The 25,688-nt window shown below is 32.7% G+C and overlaps 2 protein-coding genes across 2 annotated transcripts; one reads left to right on the top strand and one right to left on the bottom strand.

The window, feature by feature from the left end:
• Window positions 1-589: 589 nt before the first annotated feature.
• Window positions 590-18,548, top strand: LOC143057330 (RNA polymerase II subunit A C-terminal domain phosphatase SSU72-like). Its single transcript, XM_076230631.1, has 5 exons — window positions 590-863; window positions 3,107-3,250; window positions 13,053-13,192; window positions 14,721-14,839; window positions 18,036-18,548. Exons 1-5 carry the CDS (start codon window positions 787-789, stop codon window positions 18,135-18,137), a joined length of 582 nt encoding a protein of 193 aa, XP_076086746.1. The 5' UTR covers window positions 590-786; the 3' UTR covers window positions 18,138-18,548.
• A 3,099-nt stretch (window positions 18,549-21,647) lies between these two features.
• LOC143056437 (BTB/POZ domain-containing protein 2-like) lies at window positions 21,648-23,752 on the bottom strand. Its single transcript, XM_076229523.1, has 2 exons — window positions 23,500-23,752; window positions 21,648-23,091 (listed from the first exon to the last, which is right to left on the bottom strand). The coding sequence occupies exons 1-2, from the start codon at window positions 23,697-23,699 to the stop codon at window positions 22,053-22,055; spliced, it is 1,239 nt and encodes a 412-aa protein (XP_076085638.1). The 5' UTR covers window positions 23,700-23,752; the 3' UTR covers window positions 21,648-22,052.
• Between the last annotated feature and the right edge of the window lie 1,936 nt (window positions 23,753-25,688).

Genomic DNA, 25,688 nt, shown 5'->3' with positions numbered 1-25,688 from the left:
TTTTCTCAAACAGTCTTCTGATGAGAATACCTTAATGTAAAATAAGAATCGGTGTCCATGAACATAAAAAAGACAATATAAAATAAACTTTTAATACTTGACTCAGTTTCAAGAAAGAGCCTGTCAGACCCGTTGATCGAAGGCTTGATACTGAAATATGGTTACTAGTTCTATACAATTTTGATGATGACAAACATTATATTATTACATTATTTATTTATAAGTCATCCAGCATGCCACCATGATAGAGGGATAGTGGGAAACAATATAATATTTTGTTTTTCATCATGATGTTTTTGCAAATGTGAACACTGGGTAGAAATTTCTGTACAATTCAAAATTAAGACATGAAGACGTGATATATTATTAAGGATTTGTATTACTATACAAATCCTTGATATTATCAAACACATCCTTGTCAGAAACATAAAGCAGGAGAAAAGGAAAAAGAAGAAAAATCAAAGATATTGTAAAAAATAGAGAATCAGATCAAGCCTGATCAAGCCTCCCCTTCCCTTCCTCACACCATTTTTTTTTTATTATAGCAAAAATTCGTTTAGCAATTTGAAATCCGAAAAATTATACCTACATCCGACATCCGGTTTAAATAAACGGAACATTGATGAAAAATTTGTCGTATCAATCATCAGTAATCTGCACATTTTAAGGGTTAATTCTATCTCTTAGGTTTCTTGATTTCGTTCACTTTCATAGCTTATACACTTAGATTCTGCTTTCTCGTATTATTCTCAAAGTTAAAGCGAGAAAAGCCTAAGGAAATAAACAATGGGCGTAGAAATGAGAGTCGCTGTTGTCTGTTCGAGTAACCAAAACAGAAGTATGGAAGCTCATAGCTTTCTAAGGTGAGAAATGGTTGATAAGGGGATGATAACGAACACTAATCGATTCACGGTTTCAATCCGAAATAAGGGGGTGTGGTGCTTTGTTGACATATTGGGTCAAGGTCAGAAGTAAGGGAGGTAATTCGTTACAATTAGATGCAAGCCGTTTTTATTCAGACATGATTTTCACTACAATCAATTGCAATGTAAAACTTAACAATCAGGAGCTATACTCTTTACCAAAGAATTAAAATAAAAGAACAACTTTCAAGTATAACATCACAGTGGTGGATCCAGAACTTTTCATAAGGGGCCCCACTCCAGTCATGCTTCTGTGATGCCCTATATAATCAACCAGATATTTCCCACTTAAGAGGGTGGGGGGGGGGGGGCACCCCAGCCCCCTGGATTCGCCTTTGCATCAGGACAACTGCTACACTATAAAAGTCTAAATAATTCATTATTTTTATATTAATTGGCTGATCTCTTGTTTTTCGCTTGTAAAGAATTTACAGTCTGACAGTTTTCGAAAAACACTGATGTACTCAAATAGGGCAAACTCAGTTTGAGAATGTGTACTAAACAGAAGATGAGTCGGATTTATAACTTGATATGCAGGAAGACATGTAGTCCAAGATTACTCTGACGTCCAACGGCTGTTTTGCCAGACAAGCTGGGGCCGTAGGACGTTGGAGCTCGTCCCATATCAAAAAGTGGATATTTGTCCACCCAAAATAGATGCGCACGTTCATTGTTATATTCATGTAGCGCCTAGAAAAATTGATGATTGTCACTGCAACATTTTTACAAGCTGGTTAAGCATGAAAACTTGGTCATTCTTATTATTTAAGTACATGGTTCATAATATAGTGTTTATTTTTATACGCCCGTCTAAGACGGGACGTATTATGGTATACTGTTGTCTGTCTCTCCGTCGTCCACAATTTCTAAAAACCGCTTCCACCAACTTTTATGAAACTTTGTTGAATTGTTTATATCTATTGATGTAAGCTCCCTTTCAATTTTTTATATGTAAATTTCAGATTTTTCGTGTCCATGTTATAAAGTTTTATCCTTAAAAAAAAGGGGGATTTCCAGTTCTCTGACAATAACTTAAAAATGCTTCCATCAACTTTAATGAAACTTTGTTGAAATGTTTATTGTGTTTACTCTTCCAACTAAAAGTATCAATTTTGAATTCTTGATTTATTTAATTTTACCTTACAGTTAAAGGAGGTCATGCATATGCATCTTAATCAAATAATGACAACATTGAAAGACAATGCTTAGTCTTTCTAAGAAAAATATGAATGAGAGTCTAAAAAATGGAGATAATGTTAATTAACCTTACAATGCAACCACCTGGCACCACACTTAATGAGGTAAAACATCTGTGTTAAGTAAGGATGTTCAATTAATGTAGATAATTAATTATAAATAGCTCAAGTCCTTGTGAACTCTCAGACAGGTTTTTGCTGTCATAGGTGGTGTACTTTAGCCACCAAGTAAAATTAAGTTCTGTCATCAACATAAATAGACCTAAACAAGTCTGTCATTTTCCGACTTGGATAAATCTAAAATTGAAATTACATTTTTATGATAAATACATGTTTTGACTTTTTTAAGTCAATGTGACAAAAACAAAATTCGACTTGTTTATGTCTGAGCTTTGACTGTAAGGTAAAATTAAATAAATCAAGAATTCAAAATTGATACTTTTAGTTGGAAGAGTATTAGTTAAGGATTAAAATAAGCAAAAAAAATGATAGTTCATGGAGCTCCTTTTTGAGATATTTGATTTATAAAATATGGCGAGAAAAGACGAACTGGGACTTTTACCTTATATTTGCATTGGTAATTTATGGGTCTCAAATCAAAAGAAAGAAAATCAAGAAACTGCTTAATTTTTGTCAAATGAACTTTTATGAGCTATAAAGTCTTATGTTAAAAGATAAATAGGTGTTATGGGGCAAACTCTTTTACCTTGTATTGTATAGAAAAACACCAAGGAGTCCGAACATTTGACACTTATTTCAAAACCTCACCTAAGTACATCCTTAAAGCATAAAGACAGGCTAAAAGGGCAACAGGCGTATCATGCACTTTTAGCACAGCTCTGTATTTTCTTTGTATTTGTGTTTAGTAGCAATCTTATTGTTTGGATTTGATATACTAACAAAATATCTTACATTATATAATGTACATGTATGTCTATAACAATTAATACATGTATATCTGTTTCATTATTTTACTTTATTTTTCAGTAAGAGAGGATACAGAGTGAGGTCATTTGGAACAGGAAACCAGGTGAAGTTACCAGGTCCATCTTTAGATAAACCAAACATCTATGATTTCAACACAACATACGATGAAATGTACAAAGATCTCCTACGTAAAGATCCCGAACTGTATCCATCAACTTCCTAATAACTACTTCAAATTTGGAGTATGAATAGATTGATATCATAATTTATTTAGGAGCATTCCATTAAAATGAATGTGGATTAGGGAAGGTTTTGGGGTACTTAAGGTCGGGGTCATTTATCATGTATATAAAAAAGTTGGTAAAGATATGATATAAAAATGATTAGGGATCTGATGTGATTGCTATTGAGACAACTTTCCAACAGAGATATATGTTAGTTTTTGAGAAATTACTAAAAATGCTTTTTACCTCCATGTTCATTTTAATGGAATAGCCATTACCATGATTACAAAACATACAAGTTCTATCTAACTCTGGGTGATTTTGACCTGAAACACTTGCAGGTAAGTATACATTGTACATCTGAAGATTTATTTTTTTTATTTAAAGGTAATTTTTTTCAGAAAAATCTCGCAATTCAACATAGCATGAATTCGATTCATTATTTTTTTTTTTTTTTAAATTGCATTGATAATTACTTTTATATATATATTGTACATGTATGTATTCTTATTATTTATTCTCTTTTTCAGAAATAAACACATTGTTTATTGATAAATGGTTTGTAACTTGTATTTAATGTGTAACATGATTGAAAGCTAGTATACATAAACGAATAATTCACTAATTGTTTTTAGTTCTATTTCATAAGTTATCATGAAATAGTTTCGAACTATTATTGGACAGAACACAATATTTGAAAATTTGTAATTGTCTGCTGGTGATTTCAAAAATATAAATGGTGGGATATTTTCAAAATCACAATATGTGAGCGGGAACTGATTTTTAAAGTTTCATACAATTAAACAAGCACACTTATAACTGTTTTGCACATGATGTCATATTTCAATGGATTGAAAAGAAAAAAGTTGTAAAAGGGAGATAATTTTAGTACATATGTCTCAGAAATTTTAAGTTTTATAAGCATGTGGATGAAGATCGAATTACATCCTTTAATTTTTTTTTACATTTTAAACTACATGTATATAGGATTTTATTTTTAATTTGAAAGATGTTTGTCCCATTTTAACTTCTACTTTTAGGGGAAAAAAAATTCACTTCATTATTTTTCTTCGAGGGGTCAGTCATTTATAATTAAGTTATTCACCAGCAGACAATTATTAATTTTCAAATAAACAATAATAGATTATGAAAGTAAGGTGATAGATTTGAAAATGTCTTTGTGTTTATAAGGTTGTTCTGGTATTGGTATGTTGGCTTCAGTTTCACTATAGTATCTTGTATCATTTTATTTGACCATGAATGTAATTTTGAAGGAAGAACTTATGTTTTGAGGTTTTACTTCCTTTGTTGAGGCTTTTAAATCTCTTTTCATGGTAATTATTTTACTTGTTGATAACTGTTGATATTTTGGTGGATCAGTATTTCAACCAAATTCCTGTATAGCTTTGAACACAAGTCTGAAGATGTTCATTGCATAGGAAAGTTCTTAAAATGAAATATAAATGGCACCCTATAAATTGGCTTGTTAGAACCTCTAAAAAATATGCTATAAAGTGTGGCTAGTCATGATAATTAGGCTGCATTTATTTGAAAAACTAGTTCAGAGAAGGAATTTTCAATGAAGATTTGGCCATTTGATCCACATCAAACATGTGTCAATTAGCCTTGGGTAGAGAAAATGTTGTACAGTCAAAACAAAATTGACAGATAAACAAAGAAAATGTTCCCACTGATAACTACTTCTTTAGGTCATTTTTAGATTAAACTTGTATTAACATTTAAAGAATGGAGGTGGCCAGATTACATTATCAGTGAGAGAAAAACTGAATTAATATTTTTGTAGACAAGGGATACAATTTATAAGGGCTGTTCCATTTAGTTCCAGGGAAGGCATTTTAAACATGGAGTAACCACCTATAAAGGCAAATTAGAATTTCACTTACATTTCCATTATGCAAAAACATAAATGACACCAACCCATAGTTGAGATTTGGAACTGTCTTCACTGGGTCCCATGTATGTGTTTATGGAACAGCCCTAACTTGAAGGCTCATTTTCATTTCAATATTTTATTCACTATTACATATAACAAAAACGAATAGACACAACTTAGTTAGTACGTGTACTCCCCTTCAGTCCCTCATTTACCCATCACCTGGTTTTAACTGTACATCTTGGTAATGCCTGTATAGCTACAGATTTACTTCCTGGTTTGATAGGAAAGTAAAAATAACACTCTGATGTATGCCTTGAAAACCAGATTGAATTTATGGTAGAAAAGTGTAGGTGGGATTAAACATTTGAGTAACAGTAAAAGTTATGCTGAATTTTAGTATAATACAGTCAGAGCTCAGACATAAACAAGTCAATTTCTGTTTTTGACTTAAAGAAGTCAAAACATGTATTTATTATTAAAATGTGTTTTCAATTTTAGACTTATCTAAGTCACAAAATGACAGACTTGTTTAGGTCTATTTATGTTGATGAAAAAACTTAATTTGACTTGGTGGCCAAAGTACACCACCTATGACATTGAAAACCTGTCCGAGAGTTCACAAAGACTTGAGCTATCTATATTAATCATTTAATTGAACATCCTTACTAAACACAGATGTTTTACCTCATTAAGTGTGGATCCAGGTGGTTGCATTGTAAGGTTAATTAACATTATCCCCGATTTTTTAGACTCTCTTTCATATTTTTCTTTAGAAGACAAAGCATTAGCTTTCAATGTTGTCATTATTTGATTTAGATGCATGACCTTTTTATAAATATGCGTGGGTCTTGAAGTTAACCAATTTTGGTAACGTATCGACTTGTAGGGGTCAATATTTGCAACTTTTTGATTCTGGTCAATCATTTCTTGCTTAACAATATTTGACTTATTGAAGTCGTATTTTGTCTTGCATTAAAGGGAGACAAATCCTAAAACTCACAAATTTAGACCTCTATGAGTCAAAAGCAGATTCAGACTTATTTATGTCTGAGCTCTGACGGCCTGTAGGTCTGATTTTTACAGTCCCGAGATCAATTTTACCAGCCTAGGTTGCCACTCTGCGTGAAGACTGCTATAACTGAAAGACACATGGCCTCACGGTCATAAAATTTTCGAGCATGATTTTTGTACTCAGACTCGAAAATCAACCAATCAAATTGCTGGATTTCATGTTTTGAGCATGATTTTTGTGCACCGAGCACTGAGCAAAGTTTTATGCCTTCAAGGCCAGAGGTCAACATGCGGTTTTCAACAATAGACCTGCACATGTGTTTATATACCGTATTGTGGATTCATTTATTTTCATGGGTACCAATTTTTCAGGATTGATGAAAAGTTACATTTACATGGATATTCAATTTTGTTATTTTACAAAGTCTGCATATATAGATACAAGTCTAGAAAATTTTGAAAAAAAATTTAACTTTTGTTATTTACCAAATTCACAAAATGGCATCTCATGAACATTTATGAATCTGTAGTAGTACATTTATAGAAGTTAATCTCAATACGTAAAAATCTAGAAAGACATATATATGGATATCACTATACAATCTTCAACAATATTCTATAATCAAATATAGGTTTTGTTAAGCCATATATTAACCTCTTTTAATGGGTTGAATTCATTTCTACGAAGTATGCCTAACATAAATTTAAGATGCTTGTTGAAAATAAGTAACTAGACCAACCGGACAAAGTTAATTACATGTTTGTGCCAACCACCTTCTTAACAGATTGACACACAGCTGAATTGAGGGCACTCAAATTTTGTGAAGAAAATTGTCTCATGATCAAATAGCTTTCAAGTTAATCATGTTAATAGTTTACAGTGGATTCATCTATTTATGTAGGTATCAAATTTCGTGGATTGAACAACACTTCCTGTTTTGTAGATTTCTAATTTCTTGGTTTGTCAAAGATTGCATATAACCTTTTTAAAATCTTGTCATTAGTTGAACACTTAATTTCGTATTTCCTCTGTTTCCATGAAATCCACGGAAATTGGTATCCTAACCAATAATAATGAATCCACAGTGTGACTTTATTTCTTTGGTAGGAGGGTTAAGATTTCAATATTCAGTTGTCTAGTCCTGAACATGCATGAAATATTTGCCACTGGAATTTAGCAAGCTTGGCAAACAACAATCAATCAATCATTGGCATAGGTTGTCATTTTGGCCAACCAGCTTTATAATAGAATTGTATCCCACTGCTACTTTAGGTATGTGGGAAATTCATATTACATAGCTATAGCACATAAGTTGGCTGTGTCTTTTAGAATTATCCCATTATAAATTTTTGGGAAAAAGTGTTAATGGAAGAAGAACTGAAATACTGGAAATCAAATTGGATGATGATGGAAGCCTACAGCAATCCACCTGACTGACTTTGGCAGATTTGCTGATGAAACTCTTGAGAGAAGGAAGAATGGTTGATGGCATGGTTCAGATGTCCATAAACTGGTCTCTTTAGAAACAGATGTTTTGCAGTTTTCAAGCATTTCAAAGTATCAGAATTGAGTTGTTTTATGTAACATGTAAATATTTTCATCAAAGTCAAATAGTTTTTAAAGGAAAATAAGTCAATGGAACAAAAAGTTATGTTTAAAATATTTCATGATGGAAATTATGATGCTTTGAAGATGCAGCAATTTAATTGGTTGGTTCAGGGCCATTTTTCTGGCTACCATAGCAACCAACCAGTTAGGTTGTAACACTAACAGGTAGGTCAGATTGGTGCAATAAACCAGTCATTACATTTAAAGCAACACAGGCTACCAAAAACAACATTTGTAACTTCATGAAAGAAATTGACCAAAAAAAAATGAGAAACAAACAACCAACACAAAAGCAGTCACAATCACAATAACATACAGAATAGTCAATAGGTCACATAATCATACAAAATACAGTCGATAAATAGCATTAACACAGAATACAGTCAATAAGTTGCATTTACATACAGAATACAGTAAATATGTCAATTAACAAAGAATACAGTCATTAAGTTGATTACAATATAGAATGTTAATTAACATACATAATACAGTCAATTGGTCTCCTTAACATACATAATACAGTCAATCAGTCATATTAACATACAAAAAAACAGTCAAGTCGTATTTACATTCATAATACAGTTCATAATTTGCATTAACATACCAAATACAGTCAATAAGTGGCATTCACATACTAAATACAGCCAATGTGACTCGTGAACTTACAGAATACAGTCAATAAGTTGAATGCCAAATACATTTCATTAGACCACATTCATTTTGTGTTATTAAGTCGCATTAACATACAGCATAGTCGATAAGTAGCTTAACATGTAGAATACAGTTGATATATATCACCTACAGAATACAATCAATAAGTCAAGCCAACGGTCAATATTTCATATTTATGTAATTCTATATATAAATATCCCCAATATAACACAGGCTATAATCCACACCAACAGAAAACAATTATTTATGAATGTGGTTAATATTTTCCACCAACCAACAATGCAGTTAATAAGTTTTACCAATAATATGCAGTCAATAGCTAATGCTTGTAGATTTTAGTAAATTAGTTGTACTATCAGAATACAATTAAAAAGTAGCACCAATTAAATACAAACAAGATGTGCTGAAATTAAAAGAATACTTGCAATAAGTCTAACCTACATAGACGACATTAGCTGTCTTATGGTAAGGTGCTTAACTTGAGAGCAAGGTTGTCGATTTAGTCCCTGGCTCGTTCAAATTAAAAACTTGAAATTTGGAATTTGCTTCTTTCGCTTAGCAAATGGCATTAAGAAGTAGAAGCAAAGACTTTCAGCTTACGGTATGAAATGTGTCATGTGTGATGACATCTCCCACTCACCCACCCAGCCAAAAAAAAAAAAATTCTGGGGAGTAGATATAGGGGAACTTTGAACAACTTCCAACTGGCGGTAAAACTTGATAAAGTGGGGGTGTCCATTGGTCTTGAATATACAAGTATGCAGCTAGGGCCTGTCAAATTGGGGACATTTTTTTAATTTTATGTTTGTGTACAGGTTGCCACATTCTCTGTATGCTCATTAGGAACCCTTATAACAACTCTTAAAGGAGTCTGTAGGTGGCCTATTGTAGGGAGAATCTTCTGTCCCTTACCACTTTTCTCTGTTTTTCCAGTGGCAGTCAAAATTTCACCAACCTTTATCTCTGACTGTCTCTATGACGGGACCTTCCTTTTGTATTTAGATATAGGAAGATGTGGTGTGAGTGCCAATCAGACAAAAGTCCATCCAAATAACAATTAATAAAAGTAAACCATTATAGGTCAATGTACGGCCTTCAAGACGGAGCCTTGGGTCACACCGAACAATAATCTATAAAGGGCCCCAAAATTACTAGTGTAAAACCATCCAACCGGAAAATAAACGGTCTAATCTATATAAAAAAGTCTATTTGTCCTCATCCTGAACATGTATGAATTACTTGCCACTGGACATTAAGCAGCTAACAACCAATCAATCAAGTCTTGGACTTACCTTGTTAACTTGTTAAATCCTGCCCAGAGTTGAGTCAACCAGTAAACATTCACACTGAAATCAAGTCAACTAGTAAACATTCACACTGTAATCAAGTCAATTAGTACATATTCACACTGAAATCAAGTCAACCAGTAAACATTCACATTGTAATCAAGTCAACTAGTAAACATTCACACTGTAATCAAGTCAATTAGTAAACACTCGCACTGTTATCAAGTCAACCAATAAACATTCACACTAATCAAGTCAACCAGTACAACATTCACACTGTAATCAAGTCAGCCAGTCAACATTCACACTAATCCATTTAACCAGTCAACATTCACACTGTAATCAAGGCAACCAGTCAACATTCACACTGAAATCAAGTCAACCAGTAAACATTCAAACTAATCAAGGCAACCAGGAAACATTCACACTGTAATCAAATCAACCAGTTAACATTCACACTAATCAGGTCAACCACTAAACATTCACACTGTAATCACATCGACTAGTAAACATTCACACTGTAATCAAGTCAACCAGTTAACATTCACACTGTCATCAAGTCAATAAGTAAACAATCGCACTGTAATCAATTCAACCAGTAAACATTCACACTGAAATCAAGGCAACCAGTAAACATTCATACTGTAATCGAGTCCACCAGTAAATATTCACATTGTTATCAAGTCCACCAGTAAATATTCACATTGTAATCAAGTCCACCAGTAAATATTCACATTGTAATCAGGTCAACCAGTAAACACTCACACTGTTATCAAGTCAAACAGTAAACATTCACACTGTAATCAAGTCAACCAGTACAACATTCACACTAATCAAGGCAACCAGGCAACATTCACACAGTAATCAAGTCTGCCAGTCAACATTCACACTAATCCATTTAACCAGTAAACATTCACACTGTAATCAAGGCAACCAGTAAACATTCACGCTGTAATCAATTCAACCAGTAAACACTCACACTGTTGTCAAGTCAACCAATAAACATTCACACTGCAATCAAGTCAATTAGTAAACACTCGCACTGTAATCAATTCAACCAGTAAACATTCACACTTTAATCAAGTCAACTAGTAAACATTCACACTGTAATCAAGTCAACCAGTAAACATTCACACTTTAATCAAGTCAACTAGTAAACATTCACACTGTAATCAAGTCAACCAGTAAACATTCACACTGTTATCAAGTCAACCAGTAAACATTCACACTGTATTCTAGTCAACCAGTAAACATTCACATTGTAATCAAGTCAACCAGGAAACATTCACACTGTATTCAAGTCAACCAGTAAATATTCACACTGTAATCAAATCAACCAGTAAACATTCACACTGTATTCAAGTCAACCAGTAAACATTCACACTGAAATCAAGTCAACCAGTAAACATTCACACTGTAGTCAAGTCAACCAGTAAACACTCACACTGTTAAGTCAACCAATAAACATTCACACTGCAATCAAGTCAATTAGTAAACACTCGCACTGTAATCAATTCAACCAGTAAACACTCACACTGTTGTCAAGTCAACCAATAAACATTCACACTGCAATCAAGTCAATTAGTAAACACTCGCACTGTAATCAATTCAACCAGTAAACATTCACACTGTTATCAAGTCAACCAGTAAACATTCACACGAATCAAGTCGACCAGTAAACATTCACACTGTAATCAAGTCAACCAGTAAACATTCACACGAATCAAGTCGACTAGTAAACATTCACACTGTAGTCAAGTCAACCAGTAAACACTCACACTGTTGTCAAGTCAACCAATAAACATTCACACTGCAATCAAGTCAATTAGTAAACACTCGCACTGTAATCAATTCAACCAGTAAACATTCACACTGTTATCAAGTCAACCAGTAAACATTCACACGAATCAAGTCGACCAGTAAACATTCACACTGTAATCAAGTCAACCAGTAAACATTCACACGAATCAAGTCGACTAGTAAACATTCACACTGTAGTCAAGTCAACCAGTTAACACTCACACTGTTGTCAAGTCAACCAATAAACATTCACACTGTAATCAAGTAAATTAGTAAACACTCGCACTGTAATCAATTCAACCAGTAAACATTCACACTGTTATCAAGTCAACCAGTAAACATTCACACTGTAATCAAGGCAGCCAGTAAACATTCACACTGTAATCAAATCAACCAGTAAACATTCAAACTGTAATCAAGTCAATTAGTAAACACTCACATTGTAATCAAGTCAACCAGTAAACATTCACATTGTAATCAAGTCAACCAGTAAACACTTGCACTGTTATCAAGTCAACCAATAAACATTCACACTAATCAAGTCAACCAGTACAACATTCTCACTGTAATCAAGGCAACCAGTAAACATTCTCACTGTAATCAAGGCAACCAGTCAACATTCACACTGTAATCAAGTCAGCCAGTCAACATTCACAATAATCCATTTAACCAGTCAACATTCACACTGTAATCAAGGCAACCAGTCAACATTCACCCTGTAATCAAGGCAACCAGTAAACATTCACACTGTAATTAAGGCAACCAGTAAACATTCACACTGTAATCAAGTCCACCAGTAAACATTTACACTGTAATCAATTCAACCAGTAAACATTCACACTAATCAAGGCAACCAGTCAACATTCACACTGTAATCAAGTCAACCAGTAAACACTCGCACTGTAATCAAGGCAACCAGTAAACATTCACACTGTAATCAATTCATCTAGTAAACATTCACACTGCAGCCTATTTTGTTGTGTGCATTGATATGCATTTGTATTTTGCTGTGTGCAATTCCAACAAACTCGAAAGTGGTCTGTTCGTGCACACACAAAAAAATCAAACAGTATTTCATTTATACCAGCTAATCACCAGAGCAACACAAAATTTATGAATACACCAAAACATTTTGAAGCAGAAAACTATTGTATGCATACTATTCTTAACTCTCTAAGCTATGCACTTTTCCAGCAAAAAAATTCAAAAATAGAATAATTACCAAATAACTATCATTATGCTTGACATATTCTTAATTTACAGTTTCTTACAAAAGTTGATGTAATGAGAGGGTATAAGAGTAGTTTTTGGAAGCTATGTACCCTAGTATTTGTACAGAAATCCTCTGTTGCCACACAGATGTTGACCATATGCACTGAAGCAAGTATTTAAACTTTGGTATGTAATTATTAATAATAAAAAAAATCTACTATAAGTGTATTGTATTAAGAAAATTAGCTTGACACCTCATATTACAAATGAAAAGTTTCCTTAACTAGCTCCTTAGATATACACAGAATGGTATTCTACATATGTTGGACAGGAACCGTAGAATCAAACCTAAGCCTGAGAGATTTCAGTCGTGTAAAGATAAATTTGAAGTCGTTATAACCTGTGAAGAGAGAGTCTATGATCAGCTTCTTGAAGGTAAGTATTTTACATATCATTCTTCACCCTTGGCCACTGGCCCTCCAGCCCAAGCATGCAAAATACTATTTGCAGGCCATTCATTAGGAGGCGGAACCCGGTACTTTTATCCTACTATGCTATTGACAAGTACCGCCTAAATGTAGGAGTTTTTATATAAGATATTCATGGAAAAATTGAAAAGTACCACCTAGAAACGTGGAAAGTACCAGTCAACATGAAAGATAATGAAACCCCTGATTTGACATGTAAAAGTTTCTACTAATGGGCCAATATAATCTATGCAAAATTTTCGTAAAAAAAATAGTGTTTGGCCTGCAGCTGTCAATATACTGTAAATTCTGAAATAATTGCGATGTTTTTATTATTGCGACAAATGCAACTGTTTATATCACAATAATTAAAACTCACATTTTTATTTTTATATGAATCAAACAGGATTTTTCTGAATATCACAAAAATTAAAATTGCATTTTAGTCTAAAATGACAAGTTCGCAATAATAGATGCCTGCAACAATTTCTGAATTTACAGTACTAGAGAGAGCATTTTCAAAAGATTCTTATTCTTTATCTTAATTTCAGTGTACAGTGATATTTGATTTCATTGTTGTGACAACATCTGCAAACATTCAGAATGTTTTCTATACAAAATTTGTAATTCGTTGATCATTTAAATTCTTTGATAATCTGTACCAATGAAAAGCACACAAAATTGGTGTCACATATCCAAAAATTAATCTACAGTAGGTATTTATGAAAACAGCAGCATTATTCTTTACTTTCAGTTTCTCTTTATTTCAAATTGAAAGGATTTGTTAGTTAAAGGGGAAAACAAACATTGCTAGTGTTCATTACAGAACTTTTATAGATTACACTATGAATTTATTCTATATAGATATAAGAAGATGTGGTATGTGGTTGGTATGAGTCTATGCATTAAAAGAGATGTACTCACACTATGTATGGGTAAAATCAGGTTCTTTTACCCTACCACATGATTTATCTAACTCGTTATTATTTAGGGAGCTACCATTTGATTTTTAGGGGGGGCTAGGATGAAATTTGAAAAAAATAGGCAGGACAAGAATTTTGAGTAAAAAAAAAAGTCAGGATGACAATTTAGGTAAAAAAAAGTCAGGATAAACTAAAAAAAAAAAAAAAAAAAGCAGGACCGAACAGAGTGGAAAAAAAAGGCAGGACAGAGATTACAACTAAAAAAAAATGCTGGACAAAATTTTTCATCCTAGCCCCCCCCCCCCCCCCCCCCCTTTTCCCCCTAAAAATCAAATGGTAGCTCCCTTAGGGATGTGTGGTATGATTGCCAATGAGACAAATATCAAAAGACCAAATGATGTAGATGTTAGCACCTAGATCATGTCAATTAAGTACAAATCTTGGTGTTTCCACACACTTTTTCTATTAATTTGTATGTAATATTTGCTGTGTACTTTAATAATACACTATTCAATCAAATACTATTTGATGGTAATTCAAATAATATAAAAGACATTTTTAATGTATTGGCAGATATGGAAACTCGAGAGAAAGATGACATGAACCCGGTCCACATCATAAATATTGATATACAGGATAATCATGAAGAGGCTACCATTGGGGCATTTCTTATATGTGATCTGGTTTCCATGGTAAGTAAAATGTGGAGACTTTGATAGGATATTCAAAATGGCCAGCTTTCAAGAGGCATACCTGAGGGTTTAATGTGGTATTTGTCTGTATGTCCAATTATTCCAATTAAAATGTAAAATATAATATTAGCCTAATTGGCTTTGCAAGTAAAGAAAGTTTTAAATCTACATAACCAAATGGGAGATAACTCAAAAGAAAATGAAAATAGAATATTTGCCTAACTTGCTGTACAAGTGAAGAATACATGTACAAGTTAGAAATACATGAACAAAAGGGAGATAAAATAAATAAAATGGAAATAGTTCTGTACATGTGCATGTTAAAAATACATTACCAAATGGGAGATAACTCAAAATAGAATAAAATAGAATATTTGCCAAACTAGCTGTTCAAGTGAAGAATGTATGTACAAGTTAGAAATACATTACCAAATGGGAGATAACTCAAAAAAGAATAAAATAGAATATTTGCCTAACTTGCTGTACTAGTGATAATTTCATGTACAAGTTAGATTTACATGACCAAATTGGAGATAACTTAATATATTTTTAACATAAAAAACCGATCATGTACCCGCAATTAATTAAAAGGATCTTGTATTACTCAATTATACTTTCAATTCTGATAAAAACTATGTCAACACATTAAATTTGGACATTACTAAAGATATATATTATTTCAAAAGATCCAGAAAATCCAGAAAAATCTCTCAACAAAATTTAAAGCAGATGATTATTAGGGTAGCATGGTCACATAATGTGTATTCAAATCTGACTATGACATAATATTGTGGTGTCATAGATCAAACTTATTTGTTTAGTGTATGTTTACTTGTTTTTGTTAAAATGTCTTTTTGATCGAAGGTCACTGATGAGTCTTTTGTAGACGAATCGCATTTCTGGCGCATGTACAAAATTTAATCCTGGTATCTATGATTTGTATATTTGATCGAGTAAAGCCATTTCAATTGATATTTCATAGTGCATCTTTTTATGTTGTAATGTTACACTACTGTCTTGGTTAGGTGGAAGGTTGTTGCTTGTTCAAACTTTTAAACGTGCTGCATTTTTATGCACCTGTCCTAAATCAGGATCCCTTTTGTTCATTGGGTGTCATTTGTTGGTGTGGAACATAAGTGTTTCTAGTTTCTCATTTTTAGTATAGATTAGACCATTGGGTTTCTTGTTTGAATTGTTTTATACCAGTCATTTTGGGGTCCTTTATACTAGATTGCTGTACAGTAATAGCCAAGGCCCTGTGTTGAATGCCATACTTTGACCTATAATTGTTTACTTTTTAGCTCACCTGGCCCGAAGGGCCAAGTGAGCTTTTCTCATCACTTGGCGTCCGGCGTCCGTCGTCGTCCGTCGTCCGTCGTCCGTCGTCGTCGTTAACTTTTACAAAAATCTTCTCCTCTGAAACTACTGGGCCAAATTTAACCAAACTTGGCCACAATCATCATTGGGGTATCTAGTTTAAAAAATGTGTTCGGTTACCCGGCCAACCAACCAAGATGGCCGCCATGGCTAAAAATAGAACATAGGGGTCAAATGCAGTTTTTGGCTTATAACTCTGAAACCGAAGCATTTAGAGCAAATCTGACATGGGGTTAAATTGTTTATTAAGTCAAGATCTATCTGCCCTAAAATTTTCAGACGAATCGGACAACCGGTTGTTGGGTTGCTGCCCCTGAATTGGCAATTTTAAGGAAATTTTGCCGTTATATGGTTATTATCTTGAATATTATTATAGATAGAGATAAACTGTAAACAGCAATAATGTTCAGCAAAGTAAGATCTACAAATAAGTCAACATGACCGAAATGGTCAGTTGACCCATATAGGAGTTATTGCCCTTTATAGTCACTTTTTAACCATTTTTCGTAAATCTTAGTTATCTTTTACAAAAATTTTCTCCTCTGAAACCACTGGGCCAAATTTATCCAAACTTGGCCACAATTATCTTTTGGGTATCTAGTTTAAAAAATGTGTCCAGGGACCCGGCCAACCAACCAAGATGGCCGCCATGGCTAAAAATAGAACATAGGGGTAAAATGCAGTTTTTGGCTTATAACTTAAAAACCAAAGCATTAAGAGCAAATCTGACTATTAGAAAATTGTTTATCAGGTCAAGATCTATCTACCCTGAAATTTTCAGATGAATTTGACAACCTGTTGTTGGGTTGCTGCCCCTGAATTGGTAATTTTAAGGAAATTTTACGGTTTTTGGTTATTATCTTGAAAATTATTAAAGATAGAAATAAACTGTAAACAGCAATAATGTTCAGCAAAGTAAGATTTACAAATAAGTCAACATGACCGAAATGGTCAGTTGACCCATATAGGAGTTATTGTCCTTTATAGTCAATTTTAACCATTTTTCGTAAATCTTAGTAATCTTTTACAAAAATCTTCTCCTCTGAAACTACTGGGCCAAATTAATCCAAACTTATCCACAATCATCTTTTGGGTATCTAGTTTAAAAAATATGTCCGATGACACGGCCATCCAACCAAGATGGCCGCCATGGCTAAAAATAGAAGATAGGGGTAAAATGCAGTTTTTGGCTTATAACTCAAAAACCAAAGCCTTTAGAGCAAATCTGACAGGGGGATAAATTGTTTATCAGGTCAAGATCTATCTGCCCTCAAATTTTCAGATAAATCGGACAACCCGTTGTTGGGTTCCTGCCCCTGAATTGGTAATTTTAAGGAAATTTTACTGTTTTTGGTTATTATCTTGAAAATTATTATAGATAGAAATAAACTGTAAACAGCAATAATGTTCAGCAAAGTAAGATTTACAAATAAGTCAACATGACCGAAATGGTCAATTGACCCCCTTAGGAGTTATTGTCCTTTATAGTCAATTTTCAACAATTTTTATAAAATTTGTAAATTTTTACTAACATTTTCCACTGAAACTACTGGGCCAACTTCATTATAGATAGAGATAATTGTAAGCTGCAAGGATGTTCAGTAAAGTAAGATGTACAAACACATCACCATCACCAAAATACAATTTTGTCATGAATCCATCTGCTTCCTTTGTTTAATAGTCACATAGACCAAGGTGAGCGACACAGGCTCTTTAGAGCCTCTAGTTATACATTGTGACTTGGATGGAGATATGTTTCATTGGAATTCATACCACATCTTCTTATTTATATGACACAATTACTTTTATTCAATTTCAGTTAAGTGAGTCAGACGATCTGGATAACGACATTGATGAAATACTGCAAGACTTTGAGCCACGATGTCAAAGAACAATTTTGCATACAGTCAATTTCTACTGATCATTTGCTCCCGAAGTATTCTACCATGTGCTTTCATCTATGTTGTATTTGTGAGCTTGTCAAATATTTGCACAGATATATAGGAGAAGAAAACTTGAACAAAAGTTTATCATGTTGTCTATGGTAGCCAGCTAGATCCTTGCTTTTAAAGACTTATAGAGTTCAAGTTAAGATACAAAAGAGTCTTGCTTATTTAGAAAGTTAACATTTGGTTGTTCTTTTTAATTGTGAAATTTATTATTTTTCAGAGTTTAAATTTTGTGATTTCAAAGTCAGAACCTGTTTGAAAATTTTATTGTCTCTGAATCTGTGCTCCTTATCAACTTTACAGTAGGCTTCTGATTGAAATCTGAAGAGCTGAACTTGGCTTATGAAATAGGGAAAAAAACAATATCAAACAGAAGTTGAAAAAGGGATGTTTATTTCAGATATACATATTTTGGTATGAACTAAATCTTGCTAGATATGCAGGCCAATGATTATTTACTCTTCAGTTTTCATGTTTTCATTAATGTTTAATGTTATAAAGCTCCTGTATCTCCACTGTATATTTTTATTCTTGTTATTATAAGGAATTATTTCTGTATTTTTTCTCTATCTTGTTTTGTTTTTTGTATGTTTGTTTTTTTATATATTTTTTTTTTTGGGGGGGGGGGGGAGGAGATTCTTTTTTCTCTCGTACAAACCATTGCCATCATTTGTATAGCTCATAAAATAATAAACTTTGCTTTTTAATAGTTAATTAATACGTTTTATTGTCGGATAATGTGCATTGTTTGGGAGAGGTTTTCTTCACATTCTGTATAAATTGTATAAAAAGAAAAAAGAAAAAAAAACATTTGACATAAAGATGCCTGTGCTGGCCAGTCATTCTGTTATACCTGTAGTCCTATACATTAAACGTTAAACAGTGACAAAGTTATGGCTGGTTTTGATTTTGTATATGATTGTATAACTTTGTAATTTGTTGCTTTATTTTGAGGATTGTTAATGAAAGATATCTAAAAATTATGAATTGCATTTTTATAGCAAAGCTGAAAATAAAAAATTCATTTTAATCATTAATATCAAACTTTTATTCTCAGCTTTGCTGAATGTTTTGATGAGTTTCATAGTAAGAGATCATGCAGTCCTTACTATAAAGCACAGATGCTTGGTAGGATGATGACAGTACTGAAAATATTTTCATTTTGTGTTACTGTGGATTCGTTTAGTTTTGTGGGTACCAATTTCATGGATAAGGGAAAAATTTATGTTCATGGATGTTAAATTTCGTGGTTTTGCCAGGGTCTGCATACAAGCCTATAGAAAATTTGTCATTCGCTGAACATTCAATTTCGTGGTTTACCTGTACTAACAAAATCCACGAAAACTGGTATCCAACAAACAATAATGAATCCACAGTATCTGAACCCCAATAAGGACAGTACTGAATATATTTTGCAGCAAGTCTTATCTGAACCCCAATCCGGACAGTACTGAATATATTTTGCAGCAAGTCTTATCTGAACCCCAATCAGGACAGTACTGAATATATTTTGCAGCAAGTCTTATCTGAACCCCAATCAGGATAGTACTGAATATATTTTGCAGCAAGTCTTATCTGAACCCCAATCATAGCAAAACTGGATTGAATTATAAGCTAAATGCAAAGAGTTGGTATTTGCTTACAATTGTATATAGATCATGAATCATTAAGATAGAACACTGAAGTTGTTACCTAAATAATTTTTGATGTTTTTTGTTTTGTGTTGGTAAAATATATGAAATGATTATTCTTTTCAATGCTGTGTTTAAAATCGACTTGAATTTTAACAATATTTATAAATTTGCATTTTTTTAAATTTCTGATTAAAATTTGATTTTCTTTCCATAGAGAACAACAAGCCTTTACTTTTAATTCTGACTGTTGTTGCAAAGAAATTTACCTTTTTGATAATTCATGTTTAATTACAGGTGAAGTAGTATATCAACTGCAAACAGTAATTGTGATAAAATTTGCATAAGAAATTCAATGAAGTGTCTCAGTGATTGATATTTTGAGCATCAGGCATGACATATTTATTTTTGTAGAATCTTTAAACTGGTCAAATTTTGATTATAGCAATGTAAGGCTAGTGCAGCTAATTTTGGAATTATTTCATATTCTTGTTTAACAGCAGTCAAATGAATAAGTAGGAAACAGTTTTTAAATTATTTGTACAGGAAATTCTGTACAAAAAATGTCTTAGATATTAATCTGTACAGAAAGATATCTTACTTTGGCTCAGTTTTGTCTGTATTGAAGATAGAGTAGCAGGTATCTTAATATTTGTCTGTACAGGGAATTGTTAATTTTTTGTCTGTAGACAAAGGTAAAAGGTATCTAAATATTTGCCTGTATAGGAATTTGTCCAAATATTTGTTTGTACAGAACATTTGTCCAATTGATTGTCTACATAAAGGTAACAGCTAATTGTATTATTTGTTAGTAATTTTGTGTAAGTATTTTTCATGTACAGAAACTTTGTATAAATACTTAATATCATTTCTATATATACAATAGTATATGTACTTTGTTGTAATTTGATATGATACAGAGACTATCTAGATATTTGTCTCTGATGTAATTTTGAATCTTGGAAGTTAAAATTTCCTTTATAGCAAGGAAATCTGTTGATTGTTGATTGTTATTTTTGTAAAAGTAGGTCTGATAATGTCAATAAAATAATATAAAACATTGATTAATATTGTTTTGTATGTGCCAAAAGTAAAACAATATATATACATAAGAGGGTAACAAATAACCTTAAGCCAAAGTCAGATATACAACTTTAATTAAAAAAACAACAACAAAAAACATTTTTGAACCTAATGCACAAAATTATATTTGGTATATGGGATCCCTGCAAGGTATGTTTGTATTGCTTGCTGTTCCAAGTGTGCAAAGGTGCTGTGTTGAAGGCTGTTGACCTTTGATAGTTTACTTTTACAAATTATGGCTTGGATGGAGAGTTGTCTATTGGCACTCATACGGCATCTTCATATATATCATCGGATATGATAAACAATAGGTCAACTACTAATATGTTTGGTGTATGGAAGAACTGAAAGTATTGTCTGCCATTTTTCATTTGACCTTGACTTCCTTTTGATGGGTCACTAGTATGTGCTATTTTTCATGGTTATTTATCGGATACTTTAAACAATAGGGCAACTACAAAATGTATACATATTTGATGGCATAATTTATTGCATGGTGTACATGTTGTCATGCAGGGTTCATCTGACCTCGACCTCGTGTTTAAGGTTTCAAATGTTCAATCTTTGTAATTAGTATAAAGATGTGGTATGATTGCCCATGAAACAACTTTCCACAAGAGAACAAAATGACACTAAAATTAACAACTATAGGTACCGTACGGCCTTTAACAATGAGCAAAGCCCATACCGAATATCCAGCTATAAAAGGTCCCGAAATAACAATGCAAAACAATTCAAACGAGAAAACTAACGGCCTTATTTATACCAAAAAAGTTAACAAAAAAACAAATATGTAACACATAAACAAACTTGTGTAAAATTGGATAGAACAAATGAGTGCTGAAATTAATTGAATTTGCTACATATGGTGCATTATATCAAACAATGTAAATGTCCTCATAAGAATAGTTGATCAAGGAATACGAATCATGTATGTAATGTTTCAAATCTTATACGCTTTGAATATGTAATAAAGTGTCAAGGACTTCCTTTCAAATCGGAATCAGTATAATAAATACAAAGTTAAATGTGCATCATTAAACTTTTTTATCCTGAATACAGGTTATTGTGAAGACGCCATGTAGCGTTCCACATTTTTAGTCAATTTATCTAATGAAGTTTTTACAGTCAGCACATATTTGTATACTAAGAATATGATTTTGAAGACAAATGTTATACATTGAATTCTATTCCTGCAATTTGTCCTTGTTCTTCATTTGTTGTAGTGTTACACTTCGGTGATTTCTGAAAGGTTACAATTACATCATCTATTATGTATTCTGGTTTGCACTTTGTTCCAAAGTGTGATTTAAACGTCAAACCAACTAAAATGATAGTAAAATATTTATTTGCATCTAATTCGATAGGTTCGGATAAATTAACAGTCTGCATTTCCTTTCTTTCAGTACAGCTCTCATATTTTTGACTATATATTTCATTTCCGCTGTCATTTAGAATCTTTACAGTAAGGTTTTTAGCAGAGCTAGACACATCACCATTTGGACCATATAATATCACTGATTTCAGCTCAATATTCTTATTAACTTTAATATTCAAAGCATCATTATTAATAATATCCTTGTATGGACCCCAGCTTCCTGCAATACCCCTATGACGGAGAACAGTGTTATGTTGGTGGAATTCTCTTGTATGTCGGACCGACCCTGTGAAAAATTCATTCTTCCGTCCATAGTGGGAAGAAAACACACTTACTACTTCTTCCGAAGTCAGCAAGCCAGAATGCGCTATCTCTTTTGCAAAATATTCTTTGTTAAGAAATGGAAAATTGACCAAATACAGCATTGCGCCAATCAATTTACGCATGTTTTCACCAGACACTGTTTTCCCCTGTACCTCACATTGATGACCTGCCCACATTATAAGAAATCGACACTTAGTCGTTTCGGAACAGGACATGGAATCCAATTTCAGAATAGCTTCAATATTTTCTTTCGAAATTTTCACAGCATTTGGCACTGTCAGGCATTCCACTGCATTGTTCTGGATATGCAAGAGGCTTATGGCTTTTAAAGGCTGGAGATGAAAATGAGACGCAATGTTAAATACCACTGGAGCATTTGATGTTTCAGCACAGGATGATAGCAGCTTTGTACATTCAGGTTTCATCGTAGAAACCATATATTTTTCGGCAACGTAAAGGGCTTCGGAAATCTTTTCAAGAGTTACTTCCAGTTTATCTGAGTAAATACATCTGGTAATAAAAGATAAAAAGTATTTTTATATATATATTCCAAATAATTTATCTATACTTAAATAAAAATGTTATAATAAGTGTTCTTATTGTAATATGATGAACTTATCATTTTAGAATAAAGTAAACAATATTATCAATTTCAACAAACTCGTTAAAGATAGCAGGATTATTTTAAATGTAATGTGAAAACTGATTAAAGCAATCCGAGTAATAATTTAGACCTACTTTTAGTCTACACCCATCAATGGTGCTAGAATCAATCAATTCTGGGGCCATACCAGTTATGAAATTTAAGCACTAGTAATGTTACACCCAACCACAAATTATAACGTAAAGATTAGCGTGTTTCAATTCAGTTTGAAAGAAAAATATGCTTAAAGGCAGTGTTTCTCGTTAATATATTACTTTAATAAAGATTTAAATATCTCTGGATTGATGTCTGGTACAATGATTTCTCCTTTTTCAGGACAAGAACCTTTAAACATAGTATAGAACACTGGACTTCGGCTTGCCAACATGTATTTGTGCGCTTTGATAATACTTTGATCTGTTCCGACAAGGAATGTTACATCACACATAATTTCTTTATTTAACATGTATAGCATGCATTCTGATAGTGATTTGCCATCCTGCCAGTCTACTGTATCTCTGGGTTTTGCCATCTAAGAAAAAAATGTATGTTAGTACAAACACATGTACAACTAAGTATAATAATAGTTATCAAAGGTACCAGGATTATAATTTAGTACGCCAGAAGCGCGTTTCGTCTACATAAGACTCACCAGTGACGCTCATATCAAAATATTTATAAAGCCAAACAAGTACAAAGTTGAAAAGCATTGAGGATCCAAAATTCCCAAATTTTGTGCCAATTACGGCTTAGGTAATCTATGCCTGTGATAAGAAAATTCTTAGTTTTTCCAAAAAAAAATCCAAAGTTTTGTAACCTCTTAAAATTATGGTTAAATAAACAACAAACTTCAGACCTTTCTGTATCTTATTGTATCCATTTTATAAAAATCGTACATAAAGTTACTTGGTTATATTGTTTTGAAAATTATTGATTTTAGTTGAAATGACAGGACATTTTTGGAGTGGGAACTCACTTTTGTCCTATGGCTATACGAGGACTATAAGCGGTTGGTCATTTTACACATTATTCTTTGCCAAATGGAAAACTTTTCTTCTTTTGATGTCAAATATAAAGTAAACGGGAAAAATAACCACAGGGAATGACGATGTTACATAAACACCTTTTGACTTACGATAAAATAAATCAACTGAAATTAGTACTGAACGATGTTCGCTCCTCTGTTTCAAACTAAAAAGCTTTATTAATGGACATTTCTCAAATTTTTAGCGCATTTAACATTGTGACTTTTTTTCTTTCAAACACAATAAAATGTTTACAAGGATTTTATATGATTTTTAAAAATGGCTTCTTAGGATATATAAAAGAGGGACGAAAGATACCAAAGGGACAGTCAAACTCATAAATCTAAAACAAACTGACAACGCCATGGCTAAAAACAAAAAAGACAAACAGAAAAACAATAGTACACACGACACAACATAGAAAACTAAAGAATAATCAACACGAACCCCACCAAAAACTAGGGGTGATCTCAGGTGCTCCGGAAGGGTAAGCAGATCCTGCTCCACATGTGGCACCCGTCGTGTTGCTTAAGTGATTACAAATCCGGTAAATAGTATTCGGTAGGTCATATTCATGAAAGGGAAGGGGATTGTAGTTACGACGTAAGGAACATATCCGATATCATTTGTGAAACGGTTATTCCATAACGGTCAACCAACTCGTGATGGCGTCCATAATGTATATGTTATAAAATGATGAAAGGAAAAGGAGGTAAGTGTGCAAAAAAAATATGAAACAATCTTAACACAACATCTAACAGTCAGGGTAAAACATGTTTCTCTGAATAATAATCATTGAATCTGCATCAAATATTTCAAATATTAACATATGAACATGTGTGTTCGATTATTCTACATTTTGATAGAGGTATAGGGGGAGGGTTGAGATCTCACAAACATGTTTAACACCGCCGCATGTTTATGCATGACCCAAGTCAGGACCATCTTAGTTTTACTCATCTTGTATGGATTTTTTTTAGTTTTAGTTCATTTATAGTTTTCGTGACGTCCATTTCACTGAACTAGTATACACATTTTCATAAAAACATATGTACAACTAGATAACAAGGATTAGAGGACGCTGAAAGAATGATTGGCCATTCGTGGTCTGGTAAAAAACAATGCAAAAGTTGTTCAATTTGTTCATCCCTTTCAATGTATGTTACATTTGAATTAAGAACATACTCACCCCTTCTCGTCCAATGAAAAGTAAGTTTTTTGCCCTCTAATTTTCATAGTGCATGGTTTTCCATGCATTATGAAATGCTATACATGAATGACTTTTCATTGTCAGTTAATTATAAAAGTGAACTCTTAATAGCTGCACTAACGAAGTGTACAATCCCCTAAGGCATTTTCCTTCGTAAAATAGCCTAATGATTAAAGATGAAAGAGCAAACATTAAAACCAATAAAAAACATTTTGAATTTTGCAAAATT

Source organism: Mytilus galloprovincialis, chromosome 13, assembly GCF_965363235.1.
Source record: "Mytilus galloprovincialis chromosome 13, xbMytGall1.hap1.1, whole genome shotgun sequence".
NCBI lineage: Eukaryota > Metazoa > Mollusca > Bivalvia > Mytilida > Mytilidae > Mytilus > Mytilus galloprovincialis.
Note: the sequence above shows the minus strand (reverse complement) of the source record. Positions and strands in the feature narration are given on the sequence as shown.